Source organism: Triticum aestivum, chromosome 5D, assembly GCF_018294505.1.
Source record: "Triticum aestivum cultivar Chinese Spring chromosome 5D, IWGSC CS RefSeq v2.1, whole genome shotgun sequence".
NCBI classification, from domain to species: domain Eukaryota; kingdom Viridiplantae; phylum Streptophyta; class Magnoliopsida; order Poales; family Poaceae; genus Triticum; species Triticum aestivum.
This window is the reverse complement of record NC_057808.1, coordinates 50,901,643-50,918,860: the sequence shown is the minus strand read 5'-3', so window position 1 is coordinate 50,918,860 and position 17,218 is coordinate 50,901,643. Positions and strand designations below refer to the sequence as shown.

The following is a 17,218-nucleotide window of genomic DNA, read 5'->3' as shown; positions in this document are numbered from 1 at the left end:
GCCCCGGCGGTCTAGGGCGTTGTTCGGCACCTAGAGGGGGTAGGCCACAGGGAATAACTTCTTCTTCGTGTTAGTGCATGTCATCGCGAGATGACACACCAAGTCTAGGCCCATTCTGTCACGGGATCGCCCACCGAAGACTCTGTCTCGGGGACGAACGCAGCCGGTCCTCGACGTTCCCGCCCATGTGTGTGGTTTGTGAGGCACGTGCCACGTCAAGGACGTGCGTTGCTTATTCAAATAGCACACCACCCCTGCATGCATATGCATGGGCCACGCGCATGTAGGGGTGCCCTCCCCCCCCCTTCGGGCGGTCTCCATATCGAGCACCCATCCGGTGGCCCGGGCGGTCTAGGGCGTTATTCGGCACCAAGAGGGTGTAGTCCACGGTGAATAACTGCTTCTCCATGTTAGTGCATGTCATCGCGAGTTGACAGATCAAGTCTAGGCTCGTTCTGTCACGGGATCACCCACCGAAGATTCTGTCTCGGGGACGGACACAGCCGGTCCTCGACGTTCCCGCCCGTGTGTGTGGTTTGTGAGGCACGTGTCACGTCAAGGACGTGCGTTGCTTATTCAAATAGCACACCACCCCTACATGCATATGCATGGGCCACACACATGTAGGGGTGCCCTCCCCCCATCGGGCGGTCTCTATATCGAGCACCCATCCGGTGGCCCCGGCGGTCTAGGGCATTATTCGGCACCGAGAGGGTGTAGTCCACGAGTAGGACACATCAAGATGAAGAAAACGAGGAAGTAATCCAAGATGAACCTCATCAACCTCCTTCTCCACCACGACAAGAGAACGAGGACGTCAGCAATGAAGAAGTCCACGGTCAACAACTGCTTCTTCTCATGTTTTTTTACTTTACACTCTTTAAAGTTGAGTTCTGAACAAATCTAACCCAAAAAGCATATATATATCTATGAGTGCATCAAAAGTCTTTTATCGAAAAAATTCATCTAAAGTCATGGCATTTTCAAATTTTGGTCGTAAAAACATATGAAATATCAGATACAAAAAAGATACTGCCAAACAAAAACACAAAGAGAAGGAAAACAAAAAATTAGAGCAGTTGTTACCAAGGGTCGCTTATCGGCTCTCGGTAATGGCCGCTTTTTCCGAGATGCGCTCTCTGTAAAGCATGTAACCTAGATCTTAATCGTTCCCCTTTCTTTCTATCTTCATTCTTCTTTTCCCCGCGCCACCGCCGCCGCCGCCGCCGAAATCGCCACCGCCGCCCTCAACCACCACCAACTGCCGCCGCCACCCCTCCTCCACCGCCCCCAACTGCAGCCACCGCCGCCCCTCCTCCACCACCACCAACTGCAGCCGCCGCCATCCCTCCTCCACCGCCCCAACTGCAGCCACCGCCTCCTCTCTGTTCCCCGCGCCACCACCGCCGCCGCCGCCAAAAATCGCCGCCGCCACCCCTCCTCCACCGCCCCCAACTGCAGCCACCGCCACCCCTCCTCCCCCACCACCAAGCTTCATGGCCGGCGGCCGGCGTGGCGGTTCTTTGATGCGGCGAGAGGACGGCCGTCACAGCGGAGCTCCTCGGGTAGCGCGGCAGCTGGAGATGCCCTCAGGTTAGTACAAAACCGGCCCCTCCTCCCTCTCTCGTCTCTGTATATTGAATCATATATGAATTATGCTTGTTGGCATATATTACATCCAGTTAAAATGAAGCTTGAATAAACCATGGAGTATGCTTCAATACTTTTTATTTACCATTTTGGTTGTGCAGATATGTAAACTAATCAACAAAGTGAATACCTGTTGGCTTGGTTTTCTTTAATGAAATCGGAAGGGGAAAACCCTTCTTTGATCAAAAAAAAGTTTGATGCCTATTGAAGTAGTGTGGTTAATATTCACCATATTTATTTTGTTTTTCAGATTCTGACGGGGGCACTAGTAAGTACCGGAGAGTCCCGATTGGTAGGACCGAGTCGTCCGCCTCCCACCAGTCCACTCCCGACGACGAGTCATCATCGGATGGCGATGTCGGAGTGGACTTAGATGGACCAGATCCGCTCGCTACCGAGTCGGGCGACGTGGAGGCCTCGGACGGCTCGGGGTCTACCTCGAGCAACATTTCGAAGAGGAAGAAATCCGGGCGTGGTCCGGGCAAGGTCCCGGAACCAACTGCTGCCAGCAACCGTCCTGTCATTTGCCCGACAGGAGAGGGGTAAGCAAGCATTTCATTTCCATCATATTTTGGATGCCATAGCTTTGACACTCACATATGGTTGTCTTTTATATCATGCAGTCAGTGGGAATTTATCCCGACACAACCTAAGGGGGCACGCCCGCCGAACCACGTCATCGGCTCCCTCTTGAGGAAGCACTTCCCTGGATTGTCCAAGCCGGGTGATGATGATCCGCCGTCGCCAGGTTTAACCCAGGAGCATTATCTACACAACAAGGATGAGCACGATGTCACCATGGCCACTCGGGTCATCAATGCTTTTTTTGTAAGTATCTTCGCTCCGACCACTGCATTTTTCCATATCCAAATCCTTGCTTGCGTGGATGGTGAGAAGATGCCATATGCTTTCTTGTAGCAAACATTTTCTTGCGTGGATGGTGAAAAGCAGAAGGCGAACAAAGGCATCGTGAAATCTGCCCGAAAGATACTCTCTGACACCAAGCACACGCTGCAGTACAAAGCCGTGATGCAGTGTCGGCTGGTCGATGAGAAGGGAGAGAAGATGACAAGGAAGACTGCTTGCCAGACCAACTTGTCGCGAGAAGAATACCTGTCAGTGGTAAGTGACTACATTGGTTGCTAGTACTTTGATTCATCCCTCTTGCTCCTCAATTATTCGATTTTGTCTGACTAGATGAAGGAACCCTGGATGAAGGAGGATTGTTGGGAGGCCCTGGTTGACATGTGGTGTGACCCAGCATGGCAGGCGCAGCATGTGGAGAAGGGAAACGAACGAGCCAAAATGCCAGGCCCGGCTCATGTCCAGGGGAGCCGGAACCTAACCGCTCTCAAGCAACACATGGTATGTGGATTAAGATGTTAACTTTTTCGCACGGTGCATCTTGGTTCATTCAACTTGATGGTTAATTTTGCAGGAGGCGAAGGCTGGTCGCCCGGTCCACATCCTGGAAGCCTGGAGAGAAGGCCACAAGGGGAAGGATGGCGCCGAGTTCTGCAAGCGAGTCGGCGGAGGAGAAGTGGGGGACCTTCAAAGAGGTCTTCCAGGAGGTGCACGGGCAGGAAGCCGAACCTACGTCCAAGCCCCTTGATCCCGAGCTTCTCATCATTGTTGGCGAGGGGAAGGGCCATGGCCGCCACCTCCTTTGCAACGGGGCGATCGCCACCTCCTCGCATCGCAAGCTGCACGAGATACGCGCGTCGAGCACCAGCTCAACTCCGTCCATACGGAGTCGCCCAACCGCCGCATCACGTGAGATAGCGCGTCTCAAGGTTAGCATCCTAACCTTTCATTTATGTCCATGCCTCGAAATAGCACCGTTCCAACCTATATGAGCCTAATGCCATGTTACAGGATTTAATGGCGCAGCGGACTGTTGAAGAGGAGCAAAGGCGGCAGGCTGAGCAGGAGTCCAGAGAAAAGGAACGGGAAGACACGAACAAGAGGTTGAAGCTGCTTGAGGATCAACTACAGGTAGAACATTATCTAAACTAGAGTAGAAGATTCATTACATATGGACGAACCACCCTCACGTGACTCTCATCTTATAGGTTCTTATGCAATCTCGAAGCAGTGCAAGTGATGCCCCTCCTCCTCCTCCAGAATGCTAACCCGATGGCCTCTCCTCCTCAAGATGATCTATATATGAACAAGTGTACTTCTATTGTGACGTGCACGTGTTTTGCAAGTAGTGACAATATGTATGAATTTGCGACTTGTGTGTGACGTCTACTAGGATAATACATTCGACTTGTGTGTGACAATATGTGGACTATCCCTAATTATGCCTATATAAGTGTGGACTAGATCAAATTATGCCTATATATGATCAAATTATGCCTATATATGTGTGGACTAGATCAAATTATGCCTATATATGATCAAATTGCACTCCAGTTGTTTTTATCTGCAGGGATCAGAAAAGAAATAGCTTGACAGCAGAATGGATGGGAAGGATTTCCGAGAGCAACACTCGGAACACGATATACTACCGAGAGCACCTCTCGGAAACATGGTCGTCTGGGACACTACTGTTGTGCCACAACTTTTCCGAGAGCAGCTCTTGGAAAAGAAGGCGAGCATTGCCGAGCATAGCTCTCGGCAAAGCTATGTAAAGTGTCAGCCCCCATGTGGGCCACGCTCGTCAGAAGGATTGCCGAGAGCAGCTCTCGGCAAAGATATCGTTATTTTTTTCAAAAATATTTAGCAAGTTATTTAAAACTTTTACTGATAAATGTGACCAGTGGGACCACATGTCAGTTAGAAAGAACACACACAAAAAAAAAAGATGTTGCATATGCTTTGCCGAGGGTGACGCTCGGCAAAGTACGCAGTAACTGACGGAGCCGTCTGTTGCGGACGAGCATGCCACGTGGCTCCTATTTGCCGTGAGCTGCTCTCGGCGTCTGCAACTTTGCCGTGCGGTTCCTCTTTGCCGTGAGACAGTGACGGCAAAGATGTCAGTTTGCCGTGACGGTGGGTTTGCCGAGAGTGACACTCGGCAAACCTTGCTTTGCCGAGTGTCCGTGTTTTAGCACTCGGTGAAGAGCATTATACCCGGCGTACATGAAAATTCCAGTAGTGCCACGAGATAGATCGCAAGGCCGAGAACGGATCGAGGACCAGATCCGACGACCAGGAAGCGCTAAACTATGAGGAGGCCGGGTTCCTCCCGGTATGTATCTTACGTGATATGTATACTTGTGCGTATTTTAAAAAAAGTGAGCAGTTTGTTGACACTATAAGCTTTGCCCGTTTCTCCCATGACACGACCAATTCTTTCTGTCACCTGTCCTCGAGTGTGCGACGGGTAAGATCGATAGTGATGAACATTGACAAGGTTTCGATCCGACACGTAAATTTCACAATCGAGAGAAGAAGAAAAGAAAGACTTGGATGGATCTAGTCTAGTCTCTAATGTCAACGACCTACCGCTTACGAGCTGGAGTAGACCTCGATCCGATCGAGTCTACACATGAAAATAGGATCTAATTAGGGCATCTACAGCTTAGCTAGTTTACATAATACAGTATTAATTAAGTCCGCACCAAGTGCTAGTGGAGTCTACATATCGTGATTTCCATAAACAGAACAAAGCCAGTTAAGCATACACACATTGCAGTCACAGCTCCATATATGTGCGCGCAGACGGCCGGACGAACGAACTAATGGCGAGGCCGCACGCGGTGGTGGTGCCGCACCCGAGCTCCGGTAACATCAACCCGGCGCTCCAGCTGGCCAAGCTGCTGCACCACCACGGCGTCTACATCACCTTCGTCAACACCGAGCACAACCACCGCATCATGGAGGCCACGGAGGGCGCCGCCGCGGTGCGTGGCCATGAGGGGTTCCGGTTCGAGGCGATCCCGGACGGGCTGGTGGAGGCTGACCGGGACGCCGAGGACTACGACCTCAGGCTATCTGCGGCCACGAGCCAGCGGTGGGCGGAGCCTCTGAGGGAGCTCCTCCTCCGGCTCAACGGCACCCCGGCCGTGCCGCCGGTGACGTGCGTGCTGCCGACGTCGCTGATGAGCTTCGCGCTGGACGTGGCGCGGGAGCTGGGCGTGCCGAGCATGGTGCTCTGGGCTTGTAGCGCCGCATCGCTGATGGCCCACATGCGGCTCCGGGAGCTAAAGGAAAGAGGCTACGTGCCACTCAAAGGTAACACCTGGAACCAATTTATTTCAACTTGTGTTGCCATTAACCAAATAACATGCTATCTTCAAAATCCAGTGGGCAGTAAATACTTTTTTTTTTGCGGAAAGGCAGTAAATACATTAATCTGCATCTTACAGGCATTTTGCATGCTTCATCTGTGTTGTTATACGAAAACATTTCAAATTGACTGTGTAAAATTGCCAATCAGATGGCCAAGTTATCCTCTTTCCCGACCTACTTTTTTTTTCCTTCTAGGCCTCTACTCTCTTTCTTTTTAGGCAGAGATGTTGTATTGCATTCCGTTTTCGAGTAAAGATTAGGAAAAAGTCCAAAACATACCTTAAACTTGAAGATAAAATCGGTTCATGTCTGTTGAGCCGGCCCAGTCGTGAGCGCACTCAACAATTCCGGGATTCGACCTACCATGTCGATGATTTCTGTTTGGAAACGCACTCAAGGTTCAATATAGACCAGGATTGAAGAGTTTGGTATGCTGATTTCCAGGATTAAGAGTTCAGGGTTCGAATTAGCTTTCGCCTACAAGTTCAAGGGTTATTTTGAACTTTTTCCTAAAAAAAATTGGGAATTCATTGCCAATAGGATCCGATCTAGCATCAAGTAGTTTTGCGCCACGGTACCCAGCAGCAGCTATCCAGCAATGAGCTATCCAGCCATTCATTGCCTGCTGAGATTCGTGCAATAGCTGGCCCACTCAGATGTATTATCTCTATATTGATTTCTCAGCTGTTTGTATTCTAGTTCAGTCAAATCGTAGTATGGTCCACCATGAGTTTCTTCGCACATGTTTCTCTCTACCTCTCTCCTCCACATGCATGCATGACGGAAAATGTCAGATACACTCCCTCTCTCCTTCTACACAATAAATTCACTCTTTTTATCCTACCATGATAAAGTTAAATCTTGCATATCTTTTAAACTATAATTTTGTTTTTGAGTCTTTTTTATATTTGAATTCCTTGCGCCGAGCCATTTAGAACAAGATCAAACTTTACATTCAGAACACGTCCAATTTATAACATTTCACATTCCATATGTAAAACAAACCCTTTTCACAAGAAAAGTGTGAAGCAAACAATTTTTCATTAGAAATGTGAAACCAACCTTTCTCACTGGAAACATATTTAACCCAAATATGAAACTAAAATGTCAACTTGTGAACCTGGTTATTTGAGAATGTGTAATAGTTTATTTCAAAAGCGTGAAGTATGTTATTCAAAAATCTGCAATTCAAATAGATGTGATTTTTCTGAAACAAGCTGGTAAAAAATGAAATGTAGGTTCTGAAAGTGAAAAATAATATGAAACTGATATGTCAACTTGTGAAATGATTATTTGGACATGTGTAACAGTTTATTTCAAAAGAGTGAAATATGTTATTTCAAAAATATGCAATTAAAAATAGATGTGGTCTTTGTAAAACAAGCAGTGAGGAATGAAATGTAGGTTCTGAAAATGAAGACAATAGGAAACTCAAATGCCAACATGTGAAATGTTTAAAAAAATGTGTAACAGTTTATTTCAAAAGAGTGAAATCTGTATTTGCTTCATCGTTTGTACATGCGTTTGCAGACGAGAGCTGCTTGACGAACGGACACCTGGGTAGGACGATCATCGGCTGGATCCCGGGCATGCTGCCGATCAGCCTCGGAGACATCTGCAGCTTCGTTCGCACGACCGACCCGGACGATTTTGGCCTCCGTTTCAGCATGGTGGAGGCCAACGGCTGCACCAAGGCCGACGCGCTCATCCTCAACACCTTCGACGACCTAGAAGCCGACGTCCTCGCCGCCCTCCGCGCCGAGTACCCGCGCATCTACACCGTCGGTCCCCTAGGCTCCCTCCTCAACCACCACCAAAGGGACGACGATGCCTCCGGCTCCGCCGGCGGCCTGAGCCTGTGGAAGCAGGACAGCGAGTGCCTCGCGTGGCTGGACACGCAACAGCCGGGCTCCATCGTGTACGCCAACTTCGGCAGCCTCACGGTCCTCTCAGCCGACCAGCTGGCCGAGTTCGCGTGGGGCCTCGCGGCCAGCGGCCACCCGTTCCTCTGGTCCATCAGGGACAACCTCGTCCCGGGCACCGGCGCTGGCATGAGCTCGCTGCCGCCGGAGTTCGTCGCGGCGACAGCAGGGCGGTGCTGCCTGACCGCGTGGTGCCCGCAGGATCAGGTGCTAGGGCACCCGGCCGTGGGGTGCTTCCTCACGCACAACGGGTGGAACTCCACCTGCGAGAGTGTGGCCGCCGGTGTGCCGATGGTTTGCTGGCCGGGGTTCGCCGACCAGTACACCAACTGCAAGTACGCCTGCGAGGTGTGGGGCGTGGGCCTCCGGCTTGACGACGAGGTGAGGAGGGAGCAGGTGGCTAGCCACGTCAGGCATGCGATGAAGGCGAAGGACATGCAGGAGGGCGCGGCTGGGTGGAAGGTCAAGGCGGAGGAGGCCGCGGCGCCCGGCGGGATGTCCTGGGAGAACCTGCGGAGTATGGTCAGAGAGCTCGGCTCTGTCAATGCTGAAGCCTGAGGAGTTTGACTGATCGATCATCATCTTTTATCGGGGTCAGTCCGGCTCCATCTGCAACTGCATCAGTGATGCCAATAAAGTATTCCCTATAAGCCACTGCTCGTTATTTACTTCATATTGTATTATCTTATCTTATGATCTTATCCGATCTATGTATTTCGAAGATCCACAGCCTCAAATGCTTTCTCGTTTGATCGCACTGATTCAACCGTTAATGCATCTCTATCTTTGTATCTATAATGTATCTATTATCATAAAGAATATCTATATCTATACATTTTTTTCTAAAAAACTTGTCATATTCAATTATGACAGTACAACGAACACCAGAAATAATAAAAATTATATCCAGATTCATAGACCATCTAGCGACGACTACAAGCATTAAAGCGAGCCGAAGGCGCGCCACCGTCATCGCCCGTCTCTCGCCGGAGCCGGACATAACTTGTTATAATAGACAGTCTGGAAGTCGTCGTGCTAAGGCCCCATAGGACCAGCGCACCAGAACAACTACCGTCATTGATGAAGAGTAGCGTACATCGGAAGGATCCAATCTAAAAACAAACGAACGTAGACGAACGACAACCAAATCCGAGCAGATCCATCAAAGATAGATCTGCCGGAGATACATCTCCACACACCCACGGATGATGCTAGATGCACCAAACGGACGGGGGCTAGGCAGGGAAGAACTTATTCCATGTTCAGAGAGCCGCTCTTATACTACTCCTCCGTCCCAAAATAAGTGTCTCAACTTTGTATTAACTTTAATATAAAGTTATACTAAAATTTAGACACTTATTTTAAGACAGAGGGAGTACTTGCCTACATATTACTTCTGTTCTGAACTACTTGTCCTACATTTGTCTAAGTATGTATCTAGATACATTCGTATTTACACAAATTTAAGACAAGTAATTCGAAACAGAGAGAGTATATATAATACTTTAAAAAGAGTTTCTTTTTCTGCCGACAGAACATTATGTCAACCGGTTCTCCCTCCTTCCATCACGTCCTTCCACCGTTTTATTTGTTCTGCGGTTTTTTTTGTCTCACCACGCCCTTTGTCCATACCTTCCATATATGCTAACCAATCATCTTAATTTACTTACTTTCTAAACTAATATCACTTAAATTTACTTATCAAATATTTATTCACACAATCACATTAATATGGTAAATAACGGGCAGAATTTGATAAACATTTAAATTACACATAGAGCATTGTCCTAGTATAATAAACGGAAAAGCCTAAAATAAACCTTAAATTTATATTCACAATCCGAATCGAACCCTGACAAAACAATTTGCCTCGGCGTAGTGATAGAGGAATATCCAACCATTTGGGATAACCTACAAAGTAACAATTGTTTCAACAAATTTGATTACGCTCTTTTAGTCTAAAAGCCAATCTCTAAAGCATCACATTAAAATGTATTTGGCAAAATAATTAATGTCATGTTTGTTCGCAACATGTCGTGCATAACTTGATTACATCTACTAAAAATACTCTACTCTTAGTAGTGTTTCTAGGAGGTGCAAGCTATAAAACATTTTTCACAATTCATCAAACATTCGCTAATTAAATTTGTAACTCAAATATTCTTTTCTGCAATTCAATTATAGAAACATTATTTTCTTCATACTGGAAATCTTTTGAAACATTTCAAAAGATCCAAATTTATGTCTTAGTTAGTAAATATAAATATCTACATGAGTCATCCTTGAAGATAGATAAATCTGTTGCTTGCAACAACACTTATTGGACTACATACATCAATATGCATATTTCCAGGTATTTTTGTTGCTCGTTCTATATGGCCTGTGAACGGTATTTTAGTTTACTTCACTATTTGGACGAAAGTTGCAAGTGTCAGATGATTCGTAATCATATGACTCCAAAATCCATCACTATGGAATTTCTCCATGCGGGTTTCTCTAATGTGACTAAATGCAGTGCCACACAATACGTGGTATTCTTTTAGTCTTGCGACATTTAGCGTCAGTGTTATGGATGTTCAATTTTTATCATCAACTCATAACTTAAATCCTATTCACAATAGGAGTATGTCCCTTTTGTTCATTACATTGAACAACTATTGTTCTCTCATGAACAACCTCTTTGCAGCTCCTATGCAATGGCCTAGAGTGTACAAAACTCTAAATAAATTATGATAATAAATTCAGAGGTAATATATTGATGAAAAAGTATCATAACTATTATAAAATCTTCAACACATATTTCAACCTCATTAATTTGTTGGTCATTAGGCCGTAGTAATTCTTGCACCGCTTCGCAACAACATGCAATCGAGTCGGTATTCTTGTGATCAAGTTTTAACCATAATTTCCGAAGAATTTAGTGTTTATCATATTAATCACAATTCTCAAGAATCACACTTTACTTGACCGATTTTCTCTACATCTTATAACTTGTATGACATGAAGGAAATATGCCCTAGAGGAAATAATAAAGTTATTATTTATTTCCTTATATCATGATAAATGTTTATTATTCATGCTAGAATTGTATTAACCGGAAACATAATACATGTGTGAATACATAGACAAACAGAGTGTCACTAGTATGCCTCTACTTGACTAGCTCATTGATCAAAGATGGTTAAGTTTCCTAGCCATTGACATGGGTTGTCATTTGATTAACGAGATCACATCATTAGGTGAATGATGTGATTGACTTGACCCATTCCGTTAGCTTAGCACTCAATCGTTTAGTATGTTGCTATTGCTTTCTTCATGACTTATACATGTTCCTATGACTATGAGATTATGCAACTCCCGTTTACCGGAGGAACACTTTGTGTGCTACCAAACGTCACAACGTAACTGGGTGATTATAAAGGTGCTCTACATGTGTCTCCGAAGGTACTTGTTGGGTTGGCGTATTTCGAGATTAGGATTTGTCACTCCGATTGTCGGAGAGGTATCTCTGGGCCCACTCGGTAATGCACATCACTTAAGCCTTGCAAGCATTGCAACTAATGAGTTAGTTGCGGGATGATGTATTACGGAACGAGTAAAGAGACTTGCCGGTAACGAGATTGAACTAGGTATTGAGATACCGACGATCGAATCTCGGGCAAGTAACATACCGATGACAAAGGGAACAATGTATGTTGTTATGCTGTCTGACCGATAAAGATCTTCGTAGAATATGTGGGAGCCAATATGAGCATCCAGGTTACGCTATTGGTTATTGACCGGAGACGTATCTTGGTCATGTCTACATAGTTCTCGAACCCGTAGGGTCCGCACGCTTAATGTTTCGATGACAGTTATATTATGAGTTTATATGTTTTGATGTACCGAAGATTGTTCGGAGTCCCGGATGTGATCACGGACATGACGAGGAGTCTCGAAATGGTCGAGACATGAAGATTGATATATTGGAAGCCTGTATTTGGATATCGGAAGTGTTCCGGGTGAAATCGGGATTTTACCGGAGTACGGGAGGGGTTACCGGAACCCCCGGGGGGTTAATGGGCCATAGTGGGCCTTAGTGGAGAAGAGGAGAGGCGGCCAGGGCAAGGGCCGCGCGCCCCTCCCCCCTAGTCCGAATAGGACAAGGAGAGGGGGGCGGCGCCCCCCCCCCTTCCTTCTTCTCCTCCACCTCTTTCCCCCTCTTCTCCTAATCCAACAAGGAAAAGGGAGGGAGTCCTACTCCCGGTGGGAGTAGTGTTGGGAAACGTAGCAGAAATTCAAAATTTTCTACGCATCACCAAGATCAATCTATGGAGTAACCTAGCAACGAGGGGAAGGGGAGTGCATCTACATACCATTGTAGATCGCGATGCGGAAGCGTTGCAAGAACGCGGATGAAGGAGTCATACTCGTAGCGATTCAGATCGCGGTTGATTCCGATCTAAGCGCCGAACCACGGCGCCTCCGCGTTCAACACACGTGCAGCCCGGTGACGTCTCCCACGCCTTGATCCAGTAAGGTGAGAGGGAGAGGTTGGGGAAGACTCCATCCAGCAGCAGCATGACGGCGTGGTGGTGATGGAGGAGCGTGGCAATCCCCCAGGGCTTCGCCAAGCACCGCGGGAGAGGAGGAGGAGGGAGAGGGGTAGGGCTGCGCCGAAAGAGAGACGTTCTCATGTCTTGGGCAGCACCAAACCTCAACTATATATAGGGGGGGCTGCGCCCCCTCTAGGGTTTCCACCCCAAGGGCTGGCGGCCAGCCCTAGATCCCATCTAGGGGGGCGGCCAAGGGGAGGAGAGGGGGGCGCCACTAGGGTGGGCCTTAAGGCCCATCTGGACCTAGGGTTTGCCCCCTCCCACTCTCCCATGCACCTTGGGCTTTGGTGGGGGGCGCACCAGCCCACCTGGGGCTGGTCCCCTCCCACACTTGGCCCACGCAGCCTTCTGGGGCTGGTGGCCCCACTTGGTGGACCCCCGGGACCCTCCCGGTGGTCCCGGTACATTACCGATATCACCCGAAACTTTTCCGGTGACCAAAACAGGACTTCCCATATATAAATCTTTACCTCCGGACCATTCCGGAACTCCTCGTGACGTCCGGGATCTCATCCGGGACTCTGAAAAACATTCGGTAACCACGTATATCTATTCCCTATAACCCTAGCGTCATCGAACCTTAAGTGTGTAGACCCTACGGGTTCGGGAACCATGCAGACATGACCGAGATGTTCTCCGGTCAATAACCAACAGCGGGATCTGGGTACCCATGTTGGCTCCCACATGTTCCACGATGATCTCATCGGATGAACCACGATGTCGGGGATTCAATCAATCCCGTATACAATTCCCTTTGTCTATCGGTATGTTACTTGCCCGAGATTCGATCGTCGGTATCCCTATACCTTGTTCAATCTCGTTACCGGCAAGTCTCTTTACTCGTTCCGTAACTCACATCATCCCGTGATCAACTCCTTGGTCACATTGTGCACATTATGATGATGTCCTACCGAGTGGGCCCAGAGATACCTCTCCGTTTACACGGAGTGACAAATCCCAGTCTCGATTCGTGCCAACCCAACAGACACTTTCGGAGATACCTGTAGTGCACCTTTATAGCCACCCAGTTACGTTGTGACGTTTGGTACACCCAAAGCATTCCTACGGTATCCAGGAGTTGCACAATCTCATGGTCTAAGGAAATGATACTTGACATTAGAAAAGCTCTGAGCAAACGAACTACACGATCTTGTGCTAGGCTTAGGATTGGGTCTTGTCCATCACATCATTCTCCTAATGATGTGATCCCGTTATCAACGACATCCAATGTCCATGGTCAGGAAACCGTAACCATCTATTGATCAACGAGCTAGTCAACTAGAGGCTTACTAGGGACATGGTGTTGTCTATGTATCCACACATGTATCTGAGTTTCCTATCAATACAATTCTAGCATGGATAATAAACGATTATCATGAACAAGGAAATATAATAATAACCTATTTATTATTGCCTCTAGGGCATATTTCCAACAGTCTCCCACTTGCACTAGAGTCAATAATCTAGTCCACATCACCATGTGATTAACACTCACAGGTCACATCACCATGTGACCAACATCCAAAGAGTTTACTAGAGACAACAATCTAGTTCACATCACTATGTGATTAACACTCAATGAGTTCTGGTTTGATCATGTTATGCTTGTGAGAGAGGTTATTAGTCAACGGGTCTGAACCTTTCAGATCCGTGTGTGCTTTACGAATATCTATGTCATCTTGTGGATGCTACCACGCGCTATTTGGAGCCATTTCAAATAATTGCTCTACTATACGAATCCGGTTTACTACTCAGAGTCATCCGGATTAGTGTCAAAGTTCGCATCGACGTAACCCTTTACGACAAACTCCTTTTCACCTCCATAATCGAGAAAATCCTTAGTCCACTAGATACTAAGGATAAGTTCGACCGCTGTCATGTGATCCATTCCCGGATCACTATTGTACCCCTTGACCAACTCATGGCAAGGCACACTTCATGTGCGGTACACAGCATAGCATACTGTAGAGCCTACGTCTGAAGCATAGGGGACGACCTTCGTCCTTTCTCTCTCTTCTGCTGTGGTCAGGTCTTGAGTCTTACTCAATACTCACACCTTGTAACACAGCCAAGAACCCCTTCTTTGCTGATCTATTTTGAACTCTTTCAAAAACATGTCAAGGTGTGCGTTCTTTGAAAGTATCATCGGGCGTCTTGATCTATCTCTATAGATCTTGATGCCCAATATGTAAGCAGCTTTTATCCAGGTCTTCCTTTGAAAAACTCCTTTCAAACAACCCTTTATGCTTTCCAGAAATTTTACATCATTTCGGATCAACAATATGTCATTCACATATACTTATCAGAAATGTTGTAGCGCTCCCACTCACTTTATTGTAAATACAAGTTTCTAACAACTTTGTATAAACCCAAAAACTTTGATCACTCCATCAAAGCGTACATTCTGACTCCGAGATGCTTGCTCTAGTCCATGGAAGGATCGCTGGAGCTAGCATACCTTTTAGCATCCTTAGGATCGACAAAACCTTTCTGATTGTATCACATACAACCTTTCCTTACGAAAACTGGTAAGGAAACTTGTTTTGACATCCATCTGCCAGATTTCATAAATGCAGCTAATGCTAACATGATTCTGACGGACTTAAGCATCGCTACGGATGAGAAAAATCTCATCGTAGTCAACTCCTTGAACTTGTGGAAATACTCTTTGCCACAAGTCGAGCTTCATGGACGGTAACATTACCGTCCACGTCCGTCTTCTTCTCAAAGATCCATTTATCTCGGATTTCATGGCTTCTAACCATTTGTCAGAATATGGGCCCACCATCGCTTCTCCATAGCTCGTAGGTTCATTGTTGTCTAGCAACATGACTTCCAAGACAGGATCACGTACCACTCTGAAGTAGTACGCATCCTCATCGTCCTACGAGGTTTGGTAGTGACTTGATCCGAAGTTTCATGATCACTATCATAAGCTTCCACTTCAATTGGTGTAGGTGCCACAGGAACAACTTCCTGTGCCCTGCTACACACTAGTTGAAGTGACGGTTCAATAACCTTATCAAGTCTCCACCATCCTCCCACTCAATTCTTTCGAGAGAAACTTTTCCTCGAGAAAGGACCTGTTTCTAGAAGCAATTACTTTTGCTTTCAGATCTAAAATAGGAGGTATACCCAACTGTTTTTGGGTATTCTATGAAGACGCATTTATCCGATTTGGGTTCGAGCTTATCAGCCTGAAACTTTTTCACATAAGCATCTCAGCCCCAAACTTTTAATGAATGACAACTTAGGTTTCTCTAAACGGTGTCGTCTCAACGGAATTGCGTGGTGCCCTATTTAAAGTGAATGCGATTGTCTCTAATGCCTAACCCATAAACGATAGTGGTAATTCGATAAGAGACATCATGGTATGCACCATATCCAATAGGGTGCAGTTATGATGTTCAGACACACCATCACACTGTGGTGTTCCAGGCGGTATTAATTGTAAAACACTTTCCACAATGTCTTAATTGTGTGCCAAACTCGTAACTCAGATACTCATCTCTATGATCATATCACAGACATTTTATCCTCTTGTCACGACGATCTTCAACTTCTCTCTGAAATTACTTGAACCTTTCAATAATTCAGACTTGTGTTTCATCAAGTAAATACACTCAGCATCTACTCAAATCATCTGTGAAGTAAGAACATAATGATATCCACTGCATGCCTCAGCACTCATTGTACTGCACACATCAAATGTATTACTTCCAACAAGTTACTCTCTTGTTCCATCTTACTAAAAACGAGGTCTTTCAGTCATCTTGCCCATGTGGTATGATTTGCATGTCTCAAGTGATTCAAAATCAAGTGAGTCCAAACGATCCATCTGCATGGAGTTTCTTCATGCATATATACCAATAGACATGGTTCGCATGTCTCAATCTTTTCAAAAACGAGTGAGCCCAAAGATCCATCTACATGGAGCTTCTTCATGCGTTCTATACCAATATGACTCAAATGGTAGTGCCACAAGTATGTGGTACTATCATTACTATTTTATATCTTTTGGCACGAACATGTGTATCACTGCGATCGAGATTCATTTTAGGTGCAAGACCATTGAAGGTATTATTCAAATAAACAGAGTAACCATTATTCTCCTTAAATGAATAATCGTATTGCGATAAACATAATCCAATCATGCTCAACGCAAACACCAAATATCGATGGTAGAGGGAGCATGCGATGCTTGATCACATCAACCTTGGAAACACTTCCAACACATATCGTCATCTCACCTTTAGCTAGTCTCCATTTATTCCGCAGCTTTTATTTCGAGTTACTAACACTTAGCAACCGAACCGGTATCTAATACCCTGGTGCTGCTAGGAGTACTAGTAAAGTACACATTCATATAATGTATATCCAATATACTTCTGTCGACCTTGCCTGCCTTCTCATCTACCAAGTATCTAGGGTAGTTCCGCTTCAGTGACCGTTCCCCTCATTACAGAAGCACTTAGTCTCGGGTTTGGGTTCAACCTTGGGATTCTTTACTAGAGCAGCAAATGATTTGCTGTTTCATGAAGTATCCCTTTTGCCCTTGCCCTTCTAGAAACTAGTGGTTTTACTAACCATCAACAATTGATGCTCCTTCTTGATTTCTACTTTCGCGGTGTCAAACATCGCGAGTTGCTCAAGGATCATCATCTATCCTTGATATTTATAGTTCATCACGAAGCTCTAATAGCTTGGTGGCAGTGATTATGGAGAACCATCACTATCTCATCTGGAAGATTAACTCCCACTCGATTCAAGTGATTGTAGTACTCAGACAATCTGAGCACATGCTCAACGATT

General features: G+C 46.3%; 1 protein-coding gene across 1 annotated transcript; it reads left to right on the top strand.

The window, feature by feature from the left end:
* The first annotated feature begins 5,338 nt into the window (after window positions 1-5,338).
* LOC123124281 (7-deoxyloganetin glucosyltransferase) lies at window positions 5,339-8,529 on the top strand. Its single transcript, XM_044544931.1, has 2 exons — window positions 5,339-5,832; window positions 7,420-8,529. The coding sequence occupies exons 1-2, from the start codon at window positions 5,340-5,342 to the stop codon at window positions 8,367-8,369; spliced, it is 1,443 nt and encodes a 480-aa protein (XP_044400866.1). The 5' UTR covers window position 5,339; the 3' UTR covers window positions 8,370-8,529.
* Window positions 8,530-17,218: the final 8,689 nt, after the last annotated feature.